This window comes from Chlamydotis macqueenii, chromosome Z, assembly GCF_036417535.1.
Source record: "Chlamydotis macqueenii isolate bChlMac1 chromosome Z, bChlMac1.mat, whole genome shotgun sequence".
Taxonomy (NCBI): domain Eukaryota; kingdom Metazoa; phylum Chordata; class Aves; order Otidiformes; family Otididae; genus Chlamydotis; species Chlamydotis macqueenii.
In genome coordinates this window covers 42,989,349-43,011,124 of record NC_141593.1, presented here as the reverse complement: position 1 = coordinate 43,011,124, position 21,776 = coordinate 42,989,349, and the positions used below count along the sequence as shown (strand labels likewise).

The 21,776-nt window shown below is 40.0% G+C and overlaps 1 protein-coding gene across 1 annotated transcript in view; it reads right to left on the bottom strand.

Annotated features, from left to right (window-relative positions):
* Window positions 1–2,528: 2,528 nt before the first annotated feature.
* Window positions 2,529–21,776, bottom strand: part of DAPK1 (death associated protein kinase 1) — a 93,725-nt gene continuing 74,477 nt past the window's right edge. The window contains exons 19-26 of the mRNA XM_086769806.1: window positions 19,456–19,533; window positions 15,842–16,064; window positions 13,419–13,607; window positions 11,411–11,608; window positions 9,003–9,141; window positions 7,721–7,841; window positions 5,563–5,751; window positions 2,529–4,937 (exon numbers count right to left, since the gene is read on the bottom strand). Coding sequence (XP_086625932.1) covers window positions 3,705–4,937; window positions 5,563–5,751; window positions 7,721–7,841; window positions 9,003–9,141; window positions 11,411–11,608; window positions 13,419–13,607; window positions 15,842–16,064; window positions 19,456–19,533 — 2,370 coding nt within the window. The 3' untranslated portion in view covers window positions 2,529–3,704. The remainder of the gene's footprint in view (window positions 4,938–5,562; window positions 5,752–7,720; window positions 7,842–9,002; window positions 9,142–11,410; window positions 11,609–13,418; window positions 13,608–15,841; window positions 16,065–19,455; window positions 19,534–21,776) is intronic.

Genomic DNA, 21,776 nt, shown 5'->3' with positions numbered 1-21,776 from the left:
CAGGTTTAGGACCTGGAATTGGCTCCAGCACAGACAGCTGAAGCTTCACCACTGCTCTGTCTAGAGACCTGACCATTTAGGAAACTGTTCTGGCTCCTTTCTGAGTCTCCTGCCTCTGTCAGTCTCCAGCACTTGGACTTGGGACTTGCTAAACCCGTGTAGTTTCATAACTCTTTCTCAATCATTTGAATCACAAGGATCCTAAAACCTGTGGCTGTCTCCAGTTTATATCCTCTTAAGGCAAGAAGAATCATATATATCCACCTCCACCCAAAGTCTCCTCTGGATGCCCTTCTCATCCCACCCTCAAAATCATTTGCATGTAGCCACTGATCTCCTGTGGCTTTCCAAACTCACCAGTCAGGTCAGCAGCAAAACTCCCATAGGGAGTAAAACCAGTCCCTAATACAAACAGCAACATGAAGCACTTTCCTGTTCTATGCATGCTGCTGCATGCCAGGGAGAAGAGTATACCTGGAAAAAATGATTTGGACTAAAATGCTCGCTTCCTCCCTATCTTCTTCTTCATAAAACTTCTTCAGAATTTGAGTCCAGATGTCAGTAACATACATTTCTAAACTGCATGATGATCTGTAATGCATCTTGGCCTTGAGCAGCTGTGTTGCAAGCTTGAGAGTTTGTCTATATTACGGATTTTGAAGACAAAACAAACGTTAGGCCTAATCTGCCTTACCCTCAAAATTGTGTTGCAGAAGCTCTGCTCTGAAGCTACACAGAAGGGCAAGGAAGAGCCTCCTAATGGTTAGCACCCCGCCTCACTTACCTCAAACGGCAGGAGCTGAGCTTACCATGTTCCCTACACAAACTATACATCATTTACATGTATGGATAAAGTCTTTTGATCTTGCAAAGACTTGCATTTCCTCCATTTCTGGAGTGAGTCAGGCAGGATCAGTGCATTTTAAACACAATCTTAAAAAAAGAAGCTCTGCTTCTAGTTGCATTTGCGAAACAAATCAGGAAATCAGTAAATGTGAGGCTACTGAAGGGATGCCCACTTCTATCACTTTGCTAGCCTTTTTTATTTTTGGTCAAAACTGTCATTCAGGACAACAATTTATTATTTTTTTTTTTTTGTCAGTGGCACATGATTTTTAGGAAAGGAATCCAAATCTATCCTATGACTGTGATTCACTTTCCTGAAATTATTACCGTGAAAACTGTAAATGATGCAATAGGCTGTTCTTGCCATTCAAAGCACCATCACAGCATCTGCTAAATAAACTGCAGGGCTGCATTTTACAGTAACATGCTATTGGGAGAGAAAAAAAAAAAGAAAAGAAAAAGACTACTGCATCAAGGTTGGTAAACCAACCATGCATCTTGAGTGCGCATAAAGCATCTGGGGGAGCAGACAGCGGAGGAGCTACCTGGTATCTCAAAATCTTGCCACTCCACCACAAGCACTGCAGTGGTGAATTAAATCCCAAACTAACACACACCACTGTCAGCCCTGCATGGGAAAAGCATCTCACAGTAGTCCCTGCTCTCACAGGACTTGTGATATCAAGTCCCACTCTCTGCAGTCACACAAACTCAGGGAAGGTAACTCCGAGTTTGATGCCTGAGGAACAGGCCTAAAGAAACCAGCTAGAAAACCAGACAGTCTTATGAGATGAGAAAGACCCCTCCACATACCAGAATCTGACAAAAGTGCTGAACATGTCCACAGCTGGAAGGTAAAGTGTGGTGGTGGCCATGAAGTAACATGGGCAAATAGGGATTGTGGAAAGCTGAGCTCTTCACTGATCAACTTGGAGCAGTGGTGGGAGATGCTGAACTCGGTTTCTCAGAGGCTGGAGAATACCAGAGCAGAGACACCTCAGGGGAGAACTGCTCATTAACTGTACTTCTCATGAAGGCTAGACTTTTAAAAAATATTTAAGAAAGGAGCCCAGTGATGCCTGGGGAATTATTTAATGCAGTACGGGTAAAATACACAAAGAAAGGCAGTGGGAAACATTGTAAGAAGAGTCAGTTTAACTCCTTTGCAGCATACATAGGGAGGAGGTATTGTGCAGAGCTGCCTGTGTAGAGTGCTGTACAGAGACTGTGCAGCTAGCAGTGAGTGATGCTGAGTTAAAATAACCAGCAGCAGCACAGTCCCTCGTGTGATGAGGGGATCCTTAATGTAAAGGACCGTTACTGCAGCACAGGCTTTAATGCAGTGTTCCCCTGCATTCCACACAGGATAATCTAGAGGATTCCCGATGACAGACTCACATCTGCTGTTTTGCTTTTCACTGTAAAAAAACAAAGGAAAAGCTGTGTAGCACACCGCTTTGGCTTGCCATTTGTCAAAATGAATGCAAATCCCTCTGCTGCAGAGGGACTGCCTCTGCAGTCAACAAATAAATAGTATTCCTCCAGCATATTGAAAAATCCCCCTAAAGTGAAACAGGAGGTTCCCAGAACTTCAGGAGGCAGGCATTGCCTCTCCACGATTGCAACTCTAAGTAAAAGAGAAGTTTTGGTCTTTTTCAGCTACAGAATATGAACGACAAGGATGCAACAAGCAACAGTTTATTTGTAGAAAAAATCCTTTAAAATTTTACTACATTGTAAGATTAAGGAAAAAATAGTATTAATATATGTACATACAATATATATAAACAAACACACATCGCACCATTAAAATTACATGCTTTTTAAAACAGAGAATGGGTCATATTCCCTCATATCAATTTTAAAGTTATCACTGCAAGAAACCTTGCTTCCTTTTTGTTTTTATCCCCATCAAAGTTTTCAAGTACAGGAAGTAAGTAATGCAGGATCTAATAGTAGAAAACCTTTGTTATACACAAATTACAACTGACAGCTATACAATATTATTCTGCAGTATCCAACACTTGTGTTTTTTCAACTCCATAATGATATGAACTTTTACCTGAGGTGCATGAAAATAATGAAGCATGATAATTGGCAAGTTTAAGAAACTTTCACATTATGATTTGACTGTAATTTAAGTTGATTAGGTATCACACATCTATACCCACAGTACTGGCACAAGAATGCTCTGCGTGAGTCATCACCAATGTCTCAGAAGTGCAGGAAAAATTAAAAGGCAAGCACCACTTGCAATGGTAAGCATGCAGACAATTTAAGTGAAACAGAGGTAGCATGTTCTTGTAACTCCAGCAGGGTAATTCAAATAAACTGCACCCTCCCTTCTGCAAAAGGCACTCACTTTTTCAGCTATAAACAACATGGTTTTAAATTCAGAGTGACCACAAATGGTGGATTTCTCTCCTTACAAATATAAAAAAATGTTAAGCAGAGGACAAGATGAAAAGAAAAAAAAATGGGTGTAAGAAATACACATTGCAGGTAACATGTGCTGTTCCTCTCCCCCTGCCTTTTATGAGGAGAATCAAAATATTTTATAAAACAGCTGCAGTACATAATCCAAAAGTTAAGACTTTCCAGTTAAAATGGCAGTATTAAGCAGCACATTATGCATCAGGAATAATTTTAAAACACCAGAAGTACACCAGCCTTTTTAATAGATAAAGAGCAACAATTCCCAGTTAGAAGTAGAAAGTTTATGCACAAAAAGGTGGTGCTGGAGAAGGATAAAGATCCTTTGATGTAAAACCTCATAAATGAAAACACACAGAAACTCTTGTGATGTATCTTTTATCCGTTCTGCAGTTTGAAAAGATGTCCATGCAAAATGCCTGCTCTTACCGTGACACTACAGAGCTAATTGAGTTATAAGATGTGCCACTGTTGCAACTGGAAGCATAAGCCTCTTGACCATTAGCATCTAAATTTATTTTGAATACAGAAGATGCCTTCAGTAAGAAGTCTGCTGCATCTCTGCGACCTAATTCCCTCAGCTTAGACATTAGGATACCTATAGTGCTCTCAGGAGCATTACTCCACTCCTGCAGAAGGGCATAGACTGGGCTTGAGACAAAGTCATTTTGTGTTCCATTATTTGTATTGTATTTTGCAACAAGATCAGGGAGGCCCAGGTTCATGGCCAGAAGGCACCAATCTTTGCCCATAGGATCAGGTGGATCCAAAAGTCGACTTAGTTTTCTCCTGGTAAGTAGATTCAGATCGGAAACATGAATATCCATTCCTAGGCTTCCCTGTGAGTAGACATCAAGACACCCAAAACAGAGTATACTGCTAAAGCTCTCTTTATATCCCGCCATGGTGTTAGTTAGTGATGTCTCCTTTTGACTCTGTGCACGGAAAAAGTCTCTAGGCTGATATACCATTACTGGTTCATGATGTTCCCTCAGCTGCTGAGGACTAAGGTAGTATTTCCCAGTCAGAAGGCCTGGTAAGGTTGTGGCCATTAAGTTATCAATGGTGCTGCACACAGAATCCAGAAGTAAACAGCACTTGATCTTCTCTGTTTCCAGTCCTCTAACTTGAACCTCTATACCCTGACCATGGTTGACCAGCAGCACTAAAAGCTCAGCTCCACGATTCATAATCTTTGATCCATTTACCCAAAGACGTATATCAGCATCTCCCTCTGTGCTTTGCTGATGAATCCACCTGCAGAGATTCACCTGAACTTTATGAAAAATTCCACAAGGAAATGGGGTAAGATGTTCCACAGGAACGATTCTAACACCACCATAAATCAGTACCTCATCCTCCTCATCTGTCCAAGACCTGTGGAGATTGTCAGTTTTTATGAGAGCCGGAATATCCACCATTGCTCCACTGCTAAGGTCCCTCGCACAAATATCCATGGCATCCAAAATCTGTATCAGTTCTTCCACATCACTGTCCGTCACCAGACGCTGGATGTCCTCTACAGTGTAGCGACCTCTATAATGATGGAGGGCTTTTGGGTTCTCCACTGACAGGATTTTTCCAAGGACATTTGTACAGAGCCAGCGAGGATCCAGAAGCACGACATCTTGGACAGTTTCACTCTGCATAATGTTAATCTGTTTATAAACATGAAAGTTACTATTTACATCTTGTGAAGTACAAGATGATACACCAGATTCTCTCCTTCCTAACTTACTGACCCAATCATTTGATTAACACCACTGACAGGAAAAAACCAAACAGTGCACTTTAATTTCTTGCAAGTATTCAGAACAAAGAGCAGATCTTGTTCTTGACTTCCACTAGTAATGAAGCCATTAGAGCCCGAGTTGTAAAGCCTAGCCATGCCCTGCAAGTTAAGCAAAGGTGTTATCCTATGATTCAGTTTCTAATAGACACACATACATTTCTGATATGCAGTAAATTATGCACATTAGACACTATCCCATTTAAGATAATAGCATACTTATCCTTTCTGGGTATTTAATATTCTTACAACTGTAGCAACAAACTGTAGTTTTTTCTGTCTCAAAGAAAAAATGTTGAAGGAAATAAAAGCCAAAAGACAATAATGATAACAAAAAGCATTATTAACCAGTCTCTATTTTTTATGATGTCTTAAGAGAGAGGAGGAAAAAAACCCCCTGAAACTATAGACATTTGCTTAAATCCCATTAAGCAGTATTGTACCACAGCAGTACCTTGCTAATAAAGACAAGCAATTTAGATAAAAACACTTACTTCTCCTATGCTATGCAACTGCTGTGCAATATGCCGTAGGTCATCTTCACTTGCTAGGGGATTAAGCTGTTCCTGTACATCGTATACAAACTGCTGCAAGGACATCAGCTGGTTGGGTCCATTAATTTTTCTCCATGAAGGCAATGTGGAGATTATTTTTTCACAGAGATGAGTCATAGGTGGGCAAGTCTTATAAAAGCACAGAAAACATTAATTTGTAATTCTACTCTGCTGAGAATAACAGTACCATTGGGTTTTTTTTGTTGGTTTCTTTTAATGGAGGTTACAGGGTCTAATGCATTCATGATGTATATTCAAGTTTAAAGAGCTCCTCTTGTGATGGCCCCTTACTCTGCCATCCAGCATTCACTTGCTATAAGATCTAACTTTTCTTAATAAAGTGAATTCCAGAAACAACTTTATTTTTTTTTTCTGAAATAAGCAAACTTTCCCAACATCACTGTGAATACAAAAGAATTCCTGACACATGGAACAAAGCTTGGTTTATACAGTCCTGCCTAGTCAAATGGGCTGACCACCTGAAAAAGTCATTTCAAGATGTATCAACTGCCTCCATGTGTCTAGAAGTTAATATTTATTTCAGAAATAGTCAACATTTAATTAAAATCTGTACTCATCAGTTATCTGTACAAGACCAATTTATTTCAACAGGTGAGACAGCAGAGTACCAGAGGAGAGTGAAAATGGTATTTTTATGTATTGATTGTCCTGGACATCACTGATATCTTCACCCTATACTCTCAAGCCACAGAATGCACTTCTTATGCCCTCTAGATTTCAACCTGGTGACTACAGCTACAATAAAGTTTTAGAAAAAAAGCTTATTAAATCAAGAGATCACTGGGAATGTGATGCAAAACTCACAGGTGGAGTTTTGCATAAAACCAAACATTTTCCTTGACCTATAGAATGAACTTTTGATTAACTTTTAATTATTATTATTTTTTTTAAATACCTATCACAAGTACCTGTAGAAAGTCTTGTTGGTGTGTCACACAAGAAAGAGGGCCTTTGGTATGAAGACATTTAAATCCATTTAGCACAGGCTACATAACGACTTGACTTGGTCACCCTCAGTATAGAAGTCTCTCTCCGTGGATTCATGGTAATGACATCAAACCACGGCTATTTTACCTTTAGTCTCATACACATACACCTACACAAATATATACAACTCCAAGCACACATTTTTTTCAGTAAAGAAGTGCAGTTAAAAGTTAATGAATATTCAGCTCACACATCTATATTGGGAATTATCCTTCTAAAAGTTGAGAAAACTGTTCTACTCTGGTGAGCTTTTAATGAAAAACTTTATTTGCCTGATATATATTCTGCTTCTCTGTAATACTATGCTGATAAAAAAAAAAAGATTAAAAGCAAACAAACAAAAAGAAGGGTTAATGTGGAATCCAATCACTGTCAATTCAAAATATGAAACTATAACTTTGAACCTAGATTCTCAAATTGTTTCCTTTCAAGAGAGATAATTTTGGTGACATGTACAAAACACCTACAATTTTGAAAATACTGACTAGATCTTTGATGTCAGGAGTTGTTTATTACAAAGTCCGTTATACATGCTGCCATAAAATTGAAAGAGCACTAATTTCTTTAAGTTTCATAATAGAACAATAGAATCATACAATAGTTTGGGCTGGAAGGGACCTTTACAGGTCATCTAGTCCAACCCCCCCCTGCAAGGAGCAGGGACATCTTCAACTAGATCAGGTTGCTCAGAGCCCCATCCAGCCTGGCCTTGAATGTTTCCCGGAATGAGGCATCCACCACATCTATGGGTAACCTGTTCCAGTATTCCACCACCCTCATTGTGAAAAATTTTTCCTGATGTCCAGTCTGAATCTGCCTTCCTTTATTTTAAAACCATTACCCCTCGTCCTATCAAAACAGGCCCTACTGAAGAGTTTCTCCTCATCTTTCTTATCAGCCCCCTTTAGGTACTGCAAGGCCACTACAAGGTCTCCCCAGAGCCTTCTCTTCTCCAGGCTGAACAGCCTGAACTCTCAGCCTGACCTCTAGGAGAGGTGCTCCAGCCCTCTGATCATCTGTAAGTACTAAACTTACAGTAAATTATTACACAATTTGGCTGGCCCAACCCAGACCATTAGACATTACTTACATAAATTATCTGGCTTCTTATTTCTTGCAAGTGATTTCGGAGAAGCTTCATATCTTTAGACCCAGATGCTCCAGCATCCAAGACAAATAACTTGTCTGAAATTTGCAGATCGTTTCCAAATCTGAAAGAGAAAAGGCGAGCAATTATTTACTTAGTCCCAAATCCTGTTTTATTTCTTAATCCAGTTGTATTTCAGTCTTAAATTATGTAAGAGCTATCTTTCTTCAAGGAATGATGAAAAAATTTAAGTACTGATTATGCTAAGAAAAGCACAGACAATATAGCTGCTCTCAAATTTTCTTGAAAATAAAGAGAGATATTCAGAGAAAATTGTTGTCTTTCCTAGGGAAAATGGCTGAAGAGGCATAAGAAAATTATAACTGCATCACAGAACTTGTAATTACAAAACTAAACATTTTACTTTATTCTTTTTAAGGTCTTTGTAGTGGTTATTTTCTTTTTTCTCACTTTAAATAGTTCAGTTGTCATTGCTAGCGACACCAGCTCTGTTTCTCACATCCTCACAACCATACATACTTATTTTCCTATCTCTGGATTGATTTGCATTTAAAAGGATTCCAACACCAAAGATTACACACAAGTATTTTCTGTTCATTTATTTCAACTGAATAAGATACTGCCCTGCCACTATTGTGCTGGAATTCCTACATCTGTTTCTTGTACAGTGCAGACAAATGTATATGCTCACAGGTACAGATGGTTCCTCATACCACGTGTTACCCAGTTAAGTGCTCACTGTGGATGTATATTATTGTTACTTTATACAATAGTATGTTTGTGAAAAGTTCCCTTCTAAGTATCTCTTGGATGACCCTGTCACCTGTGTGACTCCACAATGTCCAGCTCTTCACAAACTGTGTAGGGAGTACCTCCAGGCCTGGGTAAGTTTTTTTCCTACCCATCTTAAATCAATTCAGAGCAAAGGGTGGCTCTCCAGAGGTTGTAGCTGAAAACTGCACACTTTTCCGAGACGGGTGTAAATGGCTGATACAGGCCTTCGGATGTATTCCAGTCTTTACAGGGCGAGACTTCCTGAGCCTGAACTCATTTTTGCACCACTTGGCTCATTTTAACTCGCTTAAGACATCTTGCTCACTGTAATATTGGTAAATCTTTCAATTTTTGCACAATATAAACTTCCTGAACATACCCAAAAGATCACAAACCTTAAGACACATAAAAACTTTTACATACTTCTATGCATTTTAGCATTTTTTCTTTCCAATTGACATGTTTAAACACTACATATAAATACACTCACCTGTTCCTGATCTCTTTCAACAATGACATATCTTTGTCATACCAAAACTCTCCCCCAACAGGCCGAGGAAGATTCACTATGTCAGCATGCGTGGCAACCAAAACAACACGCAGGGGACTTTTCAGCTTTCCACCAAATGCTAGAACAGAAACAGAAGGACTCCCTCACTATGAGACATGCCTATAGAGATGGCTGTCTTACTGAGCCAGAAAGGTAGTGATACTTTTTACATTCTTCATACCAATCACTTTTGCAGTGGATTTAACTCTAAGCATAGTCATACTGTGCTTATACCACTGGTCCTTTGGCTGTTATCTGTCTATAGCATTATTTATATCATGTCCAATTTTAATAGCAGTTACATTGATATTACATGACTATTGTTTTAACAAAAACATTGATCAATAACACTAGTGATATATCTATTAACTACAAACTATAATAATGGGAGGAAAAATAATTAAAAATAACAGCTTCTTGAAAAGGTTTCTCATAATCTTTGGATGGTCCTTAATACTACAGGTGCAGAGTAGAGGATTACAAGTAGAACACGAAATGTCTACAGCATTCATACACTGGTATGAATGCTATTTTGCAGTACTTACACAAACAATGGCCTCTCACTTAGGTGAGAGTTAAGTAGGAAAGCCTGGCAGAAACCATGAAAAAGAATGAGAAAGAAAGAAAGATACAAATGGCATGAACGAGGTGACAGTATGGAACACACAGTTTTCAATCTTTTCTCAAACTGATCTTCCAGAACAGTGGAGACATCATTAGACTATTTTTAAAAAGATAGCATATCCAATCCTGCTGGTTTTGTCTGACAAAACTTCAAGTAGGAGAAACATGCTTACATCACTGCTAAGTTTTCATCAATTCAGAGCTACAGAATCTTGATTAATTACTTAAAAGCCAAATCTCTGCATAGCACTTCAAAGTAAGTATTTTGTAATTGTTAATTTATATATATATATTTTTTTGGCAGTCTTGACAAAAGAACTGGAAAATAATTCCAAATGCTGAAGCTTTCTGCTAACATCAGTTACTACATATTACTTGAGATAGTGGTAACAGCACAAAAATGCATGGGTACGCAAACTGAGCTGATGAGTACAAACACTGATTTAAGCAAAATATTTAAATAATGCTGATAATTAGATCAGCAAGAAGAAACAATTAACTCAAATCCTAACTTGGTCAAACCAAAACCCAGGTTTGACTGAGGAGCTGTGAAAAGCTTTCCGTAATTGCAAATTAACTGTATTTTCAGCTTTGATATTTTTTCTGCAAATTTCTGGGCTTTTACTTCCAGAAGTAATTTCATGTTAGTTAGATCCAAATGTTCATATTGTTAACCTTGTGATTTGACCTAAGATTGAAAATGATGCAGATGCCTGAACTGAAAACCGAAGGTCTGCCTTGGCACATCATTATCTGGCTGAGATAATGCATACAAAATCAAGCAGAAAACAAAAAGAGAATACTCTTTGCACTGTGTAAGTATTTGATATGTTTGTCTGCTGAGTCCCTAGCAGCAGTTACAAATATCCACGAGCGCTGAATGAGATCCACTGCCTGGAATAACATTTTGCTTCATAGAACCAAGACATGTGTCAGAGTTTGGTTCATCCATTGAACTGTCACAGTCTGCAGACCAATGCTCAGCTACAAACATGAACAAGTTATATGGTAGGTATACCTAGACCTACAGACCATTTAAGAAAAGAAAAAAGTTAATTTAAATTGATTTCTTTGCCTGCCAAGTAACTTTCAGTTTGTTAGAAATATAGAACAAGTACATTTACTTAAAACCTGTGCAGTGTCTGAGACTATGTGACGTGAAATTTACTAGAAATACTGGTTCTGTACACCCTGAAGCACCAAAGGTTAACATATTTGAAGTTCAAATACAAGTCTAGTTAAAATGTTAAAGTGGCACATACTGAGAGGTAACACCACTCTACAATGTTGTTCTGTCCTGTTCTCACTGACAAAATTAATTTATGCTGGAAACATTGTTAACTGGGGTTAGATATAAGCTGAATTTAAGCAATGTGTCTAAAACTGGTTTTAAATGCATCCAACTCTCTAAAACACTTCTCCACGCAGCTTATCTGACATAAAACTTCATCTGCCGTTTACAGCTGTAACTTCCAGTGCCACAAGAAGCTGCACTGTACCTCATGACTCCTTTTAGTTGGACTAAGTGGTGCGTACAACCCTTTAGGCTTGTTCCACAGACAAAATTTCCTTTCTCTGTGAAACTCTGGGTAAAGTTTGTGTGAATACATGGGGATGAAGGCATGTAACAGCACTCAAATACAGGACATACAAAGTTGCAGAGAAACACAGAAAGCTTTATCTTATAGTCTCCAAATATTTCATCAATAGGCAGAAGAGCATACCTATTGGCTCCTCAACAGGGACTAACGATTTCAGGAAACTGAGCCAAAAGGTCACTTGGTTTAACTGGATTTCGTAAGGCTCCTCAAGACTAAAAAGCACTATGTGAATTGCAGTGGAATCATTTGCAGCAAAATAATCGTAACAGCAGAAATATACAGGATTCCCAGAGAATTCCCAGATGCTGAAATCACCGACTCCTGAAAAACACAAACAGATTAAGAGATCACACTTTGTCAGTAAGGACAAAGCATCTTTCCACCATGAAAAGACAAACAAAATAATTTATCTGATTTTAACTTTCACAAAGATAAACCTCATGCATGTGAGAAAGCAAGACTGCAATGCAATCATGAACAAAGGGAATGGGTTTCAGTCAGTGTCAGAAGCTGAGAAGCTGGGTCCTCGCAATCTGTTCCTCTCTCACATTCACTTCTCTAGGACATTCAGCTGGATGCCACGTGGAAGCACCTGTATGTCAAACGCATGGAGCCATACACACTAAATTGGCCTTAGCTTTGCACAACAGCAACGGATTTTTTAATTCCCTTGAAAAACAAGAATAATGGCTCTCATTCTTTTCTTGCTCATAACAGAAAGCTCAACATTTTTATTAATTTTTCTTCTTAACAGGCCACTGCTATTACTGAAAACAGATGAAGGGCATTCTCAAACAAGCCACTTTGCTTTACAGAACTGTACTATTCACATCATGTTGTTAAATCAAGACTGAAGAACCACCATGTTAAAGATCCCAACAGGACCATGCTTCTTTTCGCTATCACCTTTAGCTTCAGGTGAGAAAAGTATTAGTGTGTTGCACTGTATAGCACTTCCCAGACTCACCATCTGATTAGGGTGAAGTCTGACGTGCTTGTACTATTTCTATTTATATAAATGCTGATTAAGATGCACCTCAAACTTCTAGAAGAAAATAAGCCAGAAACCTCAAATCTGCTGTTATGAGTACAACTATTCAGAGTTCACCCATGTGCGCACTTTCCTTCTGTATCAAGCTGGCACAGCAAAAGAAAAGAAACTCCTCCTGACAGTCCGTTGCACAACTCTGTTTCACTGCAGAACTTCTCTTTGTTTCAAACTACACTGAAAGAGGAAATTAGCCTGGACAAAGAACAAGCTTTAGCTATACACCAAACTCTTCAGCATCTAGGACAAATTTTTGTCACTGCATATACTAATGTGTATACACTGCATTCATAAATAGATTTCTCTCTCCAAAATAAAATCTTAACTAATCCTGTATCAGCCTCAAAATTGCAGCTTCTGGTGTCTGCAAAACATTTTCCTTATTAAGAGGAGATCCTACTGGGAGAGCTCTTACCACTTCTGTGATGATTAGTATGGCTGGTGGTGTATACGTACCATCTGCACGGTTTTCACAGGCAAAAGCCATATATGTACTTATGACAACTTCTTTGACTGACCCCTTGTACTGTTAACTGGCTTCAATTGCACAGCAGTTAGCCGCTTTTCAAAAGAAATTAAATCAGAAGCTCCACTCACCATGTCTGGTAAGCTCCAGGGCTCACCAAACACGCTCCAACCCTGTCACAGGTCCTTCATACAGCTGGGAACCACTACATGGTGAGGACAATTGGGTCTGTGGGATCAGATTAAATCTGACAAAATCCCCAAACAACACACAGTATAGGTGAAGGAGCCTTCACACTAGGACCTGATATGCCAACCCACTCCTGTTATACCGAATCCCTTCTTGCTCCTGCCCCACTTATTCATCTCAAAACGTTCCTATGTGCAAAGAGCTGACAGAAGTGATTACTATGTGTATTACAGGTAGAGTACTCCACGCAGATTCACTTTCTGCTTAAACAAACCAAATCCCAGCAGTGTTGGATTCTCAACCACAGTCACTACCATACCAAGTCACATTTTTTTCTTCTTTTTTTTGCATTTTTATTTTTAAAAACAAGCAATATGGCATTAACCACGCTGCAGCATTAAGGCAGGTCAGCCCAGGGTTCTGCTTACCATGCAGGCAGGCATTCTGAATGTCAATGGCCTTGGTGGACTGGTCATCAGCAGAGAAGTGAGAATGATGAGCAGGAGAAACGAAAGCTTCTAATACCCCTTTGGTCAGGCCCGGCTCAAACATCATACTACGACTTCTCACGCTGACGTTCTCACAACCAGGATAAAGATTCGTAATGCTTACTGAAACTGGGTCAGGGAAAGAAAAATGAGATTACAAACCATGTGAAAATCACAACCAGATCACTTCAAAATAAGTATGCAAGGCACAAAAGCGGATTAAAAAAACCAAAGTGCTCTTCAAAGAAAGGAGATAACTACCAACCTGTAACCATGCACAACTACATCTTTATTCTGCATGATGAAAAGGAAAATCTTAGAATGATCCCATACAGCAGTTACTGCCCTTTAGTAGATATACTGCTGAGTGGGAAGCATAGAAAAAAAAACCAACAGAATGATTTGAGAATGAAAGGTTTCAATAGTTAAAGTTCTCCTATGTTGCAAAGATCTACTGCTTTTTTAGCTAAGGGCTGAAATTTTGTAGCATAGGCTGTTTTTACTGGCATGGAAATGCTACATATTCATACAGTTGTCTCCTGTAAGTAAGGATAAAAATATCACTATGTAACTGCTGTTTCTCGGGAGGTGGGGCAGAAAAGCAGGCCCTTAACTAAAGTTATTTTACTAATAAGCAATTTGTTTAGTTCATCCTTAATTCAGATTCCCGAAGTGAGAAACGAAAGGGCTTTTTAATTGACTTGCACCATCTAGTGGAGAAAGTACAGATTTCTTTCCTCCACTAGCTGCTGAATTCTGATATTTGGGTTTCAATGGAGAAATAAACTACCTGTCAGCTGTAAAACTATACTTTCACATTTGATCTTCTAATGCAATTTTAAAATATTTAGCCTCTTGTAAATAAATACTTGGTGAATTTACAAACTTATTTTCAGATAATTTAAACAAACCTAAGCACATGATGAAGTACAGACCAAATTGTGCCGGTTTAAATGTCTATCTGATTATGCCACTCAACCCATAATATTATTTACATGTTATATAATGATTTTATTCCAAAAAGAACATACTGAAATAAGTAAAAACCACAAATCCAAACATTAAAACAACACCATAGCGCCTTTGTTTACATAGAACTTCACAACTTTCAAGTGTGCAGAGCACTGCACAGTTTTCTGGCTTTATATCTAGATAAGCTATTTTTACGTGCATGCTTCAAACTCAGCATTATTTCTATAATGATTTGCCAATGTGACTGGCAGTCTCATATCATTTTGGTTCTGGTACCAACCAAGACTTAAAAAAAAAAAGAAATCTGTCTTCAGTCAAAACCTTCCTTCACTGCCTCCAGAAACATATTCCTTCAGTGACTTATCTCCCCTTCTATGTCACAGTAAATAGGTGACTAGAGAGAAAGCAGAGATGAAATCTACTACTAGCACTGTTCTAACGTTACTTAAAAATTATGAATGAAACCTAAACCTGCAAGCATTATCCAAAGGTTTTTAAAGAAAAAAGCAACCCTAACCCCATCTAAAACTTATATAGTAAGAGTACTTCTAAACACTAATTTAAGGTTGAGCGCCCCAAAGTGCCTGCTTAGCTTCGTACACTGCACAGCCTCTCAGCGTCAGAAAAGGGACCTGGACAAATAGTTCACTACTCTTCCTCCTGCCATAATTGTGGGTTCTTCCAAAGCCGGGCACACGCTGAAGTGTAAACCTAGCTAGTTCCTCCACATCTTGCAGCTCTTCACTTCACACAAGCGAACTGGCGCTACATAGGCAAACCTTCCCTATTATTTGCACACATTTACTACAGTTTAGAAAACCTCCATTTTCACTTTGTTTGGAGACAATTTTAGACACTTCTAACTGGGCTAATCCATTCCTGTATCTTATGGAAAAGCCCTCCAAGGCATCAGAAGCAGTTCTGAATCCTCTTACTGCATAAAGATCACATAAGGATGCAGCAACTGTTTCAATTTTGCACAGAGTTCATTGAAGCTACTCAAACAAAAAGACTGACAAAATACAATCCCCCAAACCATGATGGTGGAATCTGGTCACGAGCCTGGTGTTCGTAGCCTAGGACTTTTTGGGAAAAATAAATGCCAGTGTTCACAAGTCTTGTCCTTCACTCTCCAAGTTCACTGATGCAGCATGTGAGTAAACAAAACCTTAACTACTCCTATACCCTCCACTTCCACTGCTCCTCTTCACTCTTACTTTAGGTACGAGCCTGTGTACAGAGAATTCAACACCTTCTCCTCTTTGCTTTGCTTTCTTCCGCACTTAGCCTGTCCTGTCTTTAGCAGTGCAGTCAGCAGCTCTTCCATTGGAGCTAAACAGACAAAGCAGAAAACGTTTTCCCTTTCAAACACTGCAGCTTCGAAGCTGTACCTGAAGGTTTGGAAGACAAAGGAGATGGGGGGAATCTGCTTGAGTTTGTGGAGGAGAGCCTAGGCCTACGTCTTCGGAAAAAGCTTCGTATCAGGCCGCACTTGAGAGACTCCACAAGGGTTGTTTTTCCAGCGCCAGAGTGTCCAAACAGCTTCAGTTTGATTCGGGGCTGTGGATTCTGTGTGTGCCGCAGCTGCTGGATAAAAATCCCCCGGTGCGTATCCTAAAATTCAACATAAAGAAGAAATCAGAATGCATGGCAGGGAACTTTTGCTTCACAATAAATCCAAAATACAGGGTTTAGCTAATGCTTTCTTGACAGGCTGGTGTTCATCTGCATCAGTTCCTGCATCTGCTTCATCATGCAGGTGATCAGTTACTGGCAGAAGGGCAGGGACAGGTAGACAAGGCACAGCTGAGTGCCTGCTCTCCAGAGCCAGCTTGAGTCTTCATGAAATCACACGTGACTTCAGGCCAAATATCAGTGAATGGGATCATTTTGACCTCTGATGCAGAGGGCAAAGGAGTAAAAACTAGCTTTTTTCAGTACCCATTCTCCTTACCTATAAGTCTCAGTACCCTAACCGATATCCACAATCTTACATAATATACATGCAGCATTGAAGATTTTTGCAGTGACAGCTACCACCTGAGCAATCTGAAAACTAGATGTGCATTTCCTTTCTTCTTTACATCAACTTTTTCTGTACTTCCCATATCTGGGAGAATTCTCCTCTTGCCTCTCCTCTCGCCCAGTCCTCTGTTTATTTCCACTTCAGTTCTTTGCAAGATAAACATTCCTTTTCCCAGACTCTTATATCTCCTTTCCCCACACACTTATTCTTCTTTACCTTAAAAGACCTTTTGCATACTATTCACATTCCATTTTTTTTGCCCGTCTATTGCAAGTGTACATCCTCCAGACTGGTTTCCCTCTATACTCCCAAACCTCAATAGATCTGCCTCCCTACTTAACTCTCCTCTCACAATTTACCATCTGCATGCATTCACTGTCTCTTCCACAGCTCCAATTTCATTCTCCTACACAGACCTTCCTCAAACCCAATCACATCTCCTGCAGAAGAGTTTTCCACTTTGAGCTCCCCATTACCCCTCTATGTCTTGTCTTGTAGTATCTGAAGAATACTTCTCTTGTTCCTGCCAAAGACAGAGTCAGGAATGAACAAATCCAATCTGTCTTTTTCTCTTTGCCCACCAAGAGGCAATGAGACATGGATGCTCCATTTTCCACACAAGCTGAGCTTGAAGAATCAACTCAACAAGGGGTTGCAGTACAGAATACCAAACTACCAAGTGTCTCTTGCCACAGAAAGACCTAAGGAAACAGGGAGACAGCAGAAAAGTGGAAGGGCAAAGGAACTAGATTCATTCTCCCTTCCTTCATTTCCCTATTTGGAGCTGAGAGAGGTTCTGTTCTGCATTTGTCCTGAGTTTAGCATGTAGGATGAGTCACTGAACCTACAGCCTCCCAAAATTATATGCATGCAGCAATTAAGCTGATAAATTTGACAGAAAGAGTAGCACATATAATTTAGTTCTTTCCTCGCTAACAGGCATTTATTAAGTTAGTTAGTCACAATGCAAATACTGCACCCGTACCTCATGGCTAATAGTAAATCCTCTGTAAGAGCCGCTACGACAGTATGTTCTTCATGTGTGTGCTCTTAGGGATAAAACCCTCCACAGGCTCTGAAAACAAGTGTCTGGTACGCTCTCTACTAGATGATGTTCATAGAATCATAGAATCATAGAATCATAGAATCATAGAATCACATGGTTGGATGGGACCTATAAGATCATCTAGTCCAACCGTCTTCCCACTACCATTGCTGCCACAGCTACTAAACCATATCCTGTAGCTTCTCATCAAGCCGCCTCTTGAACACTGCCAGGGACGGAGACTCCACCACCTCCCTGGGCAGGCCGTTCCAGTGCCTTACCACTCTTTGAGAGAAAAAGTTTTTCCTCAAGTCCAATCTAAACCTCCTCTGGTACAACTTGTGGCCATTTCCTCGGGTCCTGCTTGTTGCCTGGAAGAAGAGGCCAAACCCCTGTTCATCACAACCTGCCTTCAGGAAGCTATAGAGTGCAATGAGGTCTCCCCTGAGCCTCCTCTTCTCCAGACTAAACAATCCCAACTCTCTCAGCCGCTCCTCATAAGACTTGTGCTCCAGACCCCTCACCAGCTTTGTTGCCCTTCTCTGGACACGTTCCAGGGCTTCAATGTCTTTCTTGTAGTGAGGGGCCCAAAACTGAACACAATACTCAAGGTGCGGCCTCACCAGTGCCGAATACAGGGGGATGATTACCTCCCTGCTCCTGCTGTTGAGCATTTTGAGTAGTATTAGAATATTTTCAGTGGCTTGATGTAGTTTATTAATTTCTATTGATCAGATTCACTGTTGCAAAAGTACACCCTGATGAAGTATGTAATTATCATGCATTTTCGCCATATATATAGGCAGGCTTTCAATAATTAAGTATACTCTGGTATCAAGAAGAGAGTTACATCTACTAACATCTCCTTCAGAAGAGATTTATCTGATCTTCTCCCTTTTGTTCTGGGTCAATTTGCATTAGTTCCACATTTACATCTTGACTAAACACAAATTTATCCACCTGCATGCAGGAACAGGCAAGGGTTTGGTGCGGGGATACAACTATGCAAAACAGATCCCATTACCATACACATTTACAAAAGCTATCATTGCAAAGGAAGCCTGAACTTGGCACTTTCTGATATCTTCACTGACATACTTTACAATCCTAGCAAGTATAAATTTACTGGCAAGAGTAAAGGACATGATTCTCCTTCCACCTTCGCAATGCCCGGTACACATCATATGCTACTGCCACTCTGAAACGGTCATTTATCTCAGTTTTCTGCAGACCGATCAACGTATTTAAAGCAGGATTGTTTTAACTGGTCTGGTTGTTGACTGGAATCTCCAGGCAAGTGGCCCCTGAACCTTCACGGAATAAGTGATGCTGCCTATCTGGAATAATCAATGCCTATCAGATGTATCAGACTTACTGCCCAGATCAGCTTTGCATTCTAGTTGTCAGCGGAATTGGAGATACTGAAATTTCAGAATTAAAAAAAAGACATTGAGGACTTATACAACTATTCCACATAGTATAAGAGGTTCCAAAAGAGGGACAAACCCCTCATACTTCATAAACTCTAATCTAACTAAAATGGTGATGGTGGGGCAGTAAGTTCTCTTGTGGGATGTGTTAATTCTTAATAGTTTATTTTCCAGTTTCTTCTAAACACCATAGATGCTTTGCTAGGTATTGTCAAAGACAGGATAAAACAGATCAGTGCTGCAGACTAGCTTAGTCATTTTTTTGTTAGTATGTACATACTAGCTTGAACTGAGGCCATAATTTCAAATTGAAAATGAAGGGGTGGCAGGGGGCAGGGGAGGCAGGGTTGGGAGGGAAGAGAGACACCATTCTAGTAAGGACTTTTGCAACATCTTTTTAAGAATGGCTTTGATGAATATCTTATCGTATGATTTCCCAAGGTCAAACTTTTCTTAATATCTTAAAAACATGAAAACCACAGTTAAAATTCATGGATTCCCAACCTTTTTAAGTCTTGCAAGCAGACTGGCTACATGTTCATGCTGCTCTGCTCTGGCGAGATCTTCTGCTGTTTTCCCATCCTGTTAAAACACAAATTATTAGCATCAGTTCCATCCTTTTCCCCACAAGAAAAAAATCACGTGCACACATTCAGCTGCTCAAGGCAGTAACAGAATTGCTGTCAGATGCAAATGCAATAGGGAGAAGGAAAAAACCAAACTCACAACAATCAGTAGACAACTACTCCCCACCAGAATCCTTGTTTTTTTAAATTGTCAAAAAAAATATGGCACAATGCAGAACAATGGCATTTATTTTATGAACTGGCTTCTGGATGCTACCGTAACAAGATACTTTGAATTCAGAGCCTGAGAGTTATGTCAATACTTCCTATCTGAATTTCTCTTCTCTTCTCACCAATTAGAGGCTCATGGTGATTTCTAGGTATTACATACTGAACAGATCTAAAAGTTCAAATAGTGCACAAAGACGGGACACATCAGCGTATTCACTCACATGAATAGCAGCGAAATGTGTTTACTAATGAATAAAGAATGACAGTGGCATATCAATCACTGGAGGTTTCCAGAAAGCAAGAACATTGTAAGGATGTGGTTTAAGTTGCATCAGCAAATTTAAAAGGAGAAGCAAAGCTGCCTTCAGCATTCTGGTCTTGCCATTTAATTACCCATGTTTTACAGATCAGCAGTTTTAATGACAGGCTTGAGAGATGGGCCCGTGCAAACCTCATGAAGTTCAACCAGGCCAAGTGCAAGGTCCTGCACGTGGATTGGAGCAATCCCAAGCACAAATATAGGCTGAACGGAGAATGGATTGTGAGCAGCCTGGAGGAGAAGGACTTGGGAGTGCTGGTGGACAAGAAGCTCAACATGAGCTGGCAATGTGCTCTTGCGGCCCAGAAAGCAAACTGCATCCTAGGCTGCATCAGAAGCGTGGCCAGCAGGTCAAGGGAGGTGATTTTCCCCCTCTACTCTGCCCTGGTGAGACCCCACCTGGAGTACTGCGTCCAGTTCTGGAGCCCCCAACATAACAAGGACGTGGGCCAGTTAGAGCAAGCCCAGAGGAGGGCCAGGAAGACGATCAGAGGGCTGGAGCATCTCTCTTATGAGGACAGGCTAAGAGAGCTGGGGATGTTCAGCCTGGAGAAGAGAAGGCTCCAGGGAGACCTTATAGTAGCCTTCCAGTACCTAAAGGGGACCTACAGGAAAGAGGGGGAGAAACGCTTTAGCAGCACCTGCTGTGATAGGATGAGGGGTAATGGCTTTAAACTGGAAGAGGGTAGACTTACATAAGACATAAGGAAGAAATTCTTCACTGTGAGTGGTGAGGCACTGGAACAGGTTGCCCAGAGAAGTGATGGCTGCCCCATCCTTGGAAACGTTCAAGGCCAGACTAGATGAGGCTTTGAGCGACCTGGTCTAGTGGAAGGTGTCCAGGCTGAAATAAAAATTGCTCACTACTTTCACTTTTATAACTACATTAATGCTATTGTGGTGTTTTAAATTTTGATAACAGATATCTAATTTATGTGCAGTTTGCTTCTTTCACTCTCTCAGATAAAGTCCTGGAAAACTAAGATCTCTTTCTTGGGTTTCCATCTTTGATTTTACTAGTTTTTCATGTGAAACATGCATTGTCTACAAGTAGTTCCTGAGGTTAGTAATTATTATCCCTACATATGAAATAAATATCTTTGACAATTGAGTGTCCACCTACAGAAGTCATTTTCAGGTTTCCAAAAGTTATTATGTACTCCAGAAATTCAGATAATTCAGACAGAACAGGAACAGAACATTAGCAAGATACAGTCAAAATTGTAGTTGATGGCATGAACTGACTAAATTTGAACCAATACTTTACCCTTAAATTCCCTCCCTAGTTGACATGTAATTGGAACTTCAGTAAAGAAATATCTGAATGTATTTTTAAAAATTAATTTTCCTTAGAGAAGATGTATAAAAGGGGAAGAATCTTTTTGTCTGTGCTGACCTACCCTCCAAATCCCAGTTAATCCTGAGTGGGATTAACTGTGAGAGGAAGAGTGGTCCAGTGGCCGGGCAGCTAGCCTACCATCAGGAGAACTGCTTCAATATTTCTAGTGCTTCCTGAGTTTCCAGTCTTGGGCACATCCAGGGGAATCCAAAACCTTCAAATAAAGGGGAAATCTTGATGCCCTTCCTGAGAATTCCCATGGTAACAGGATATGGCCTTCATGAACCTGAAGTGTGAATTTTATCCAGATTCCCAAATCTTTGGCCTCCTCTTAAGTCCAAAGCAGGATTGTGACAGCCTAGCCCTGCAC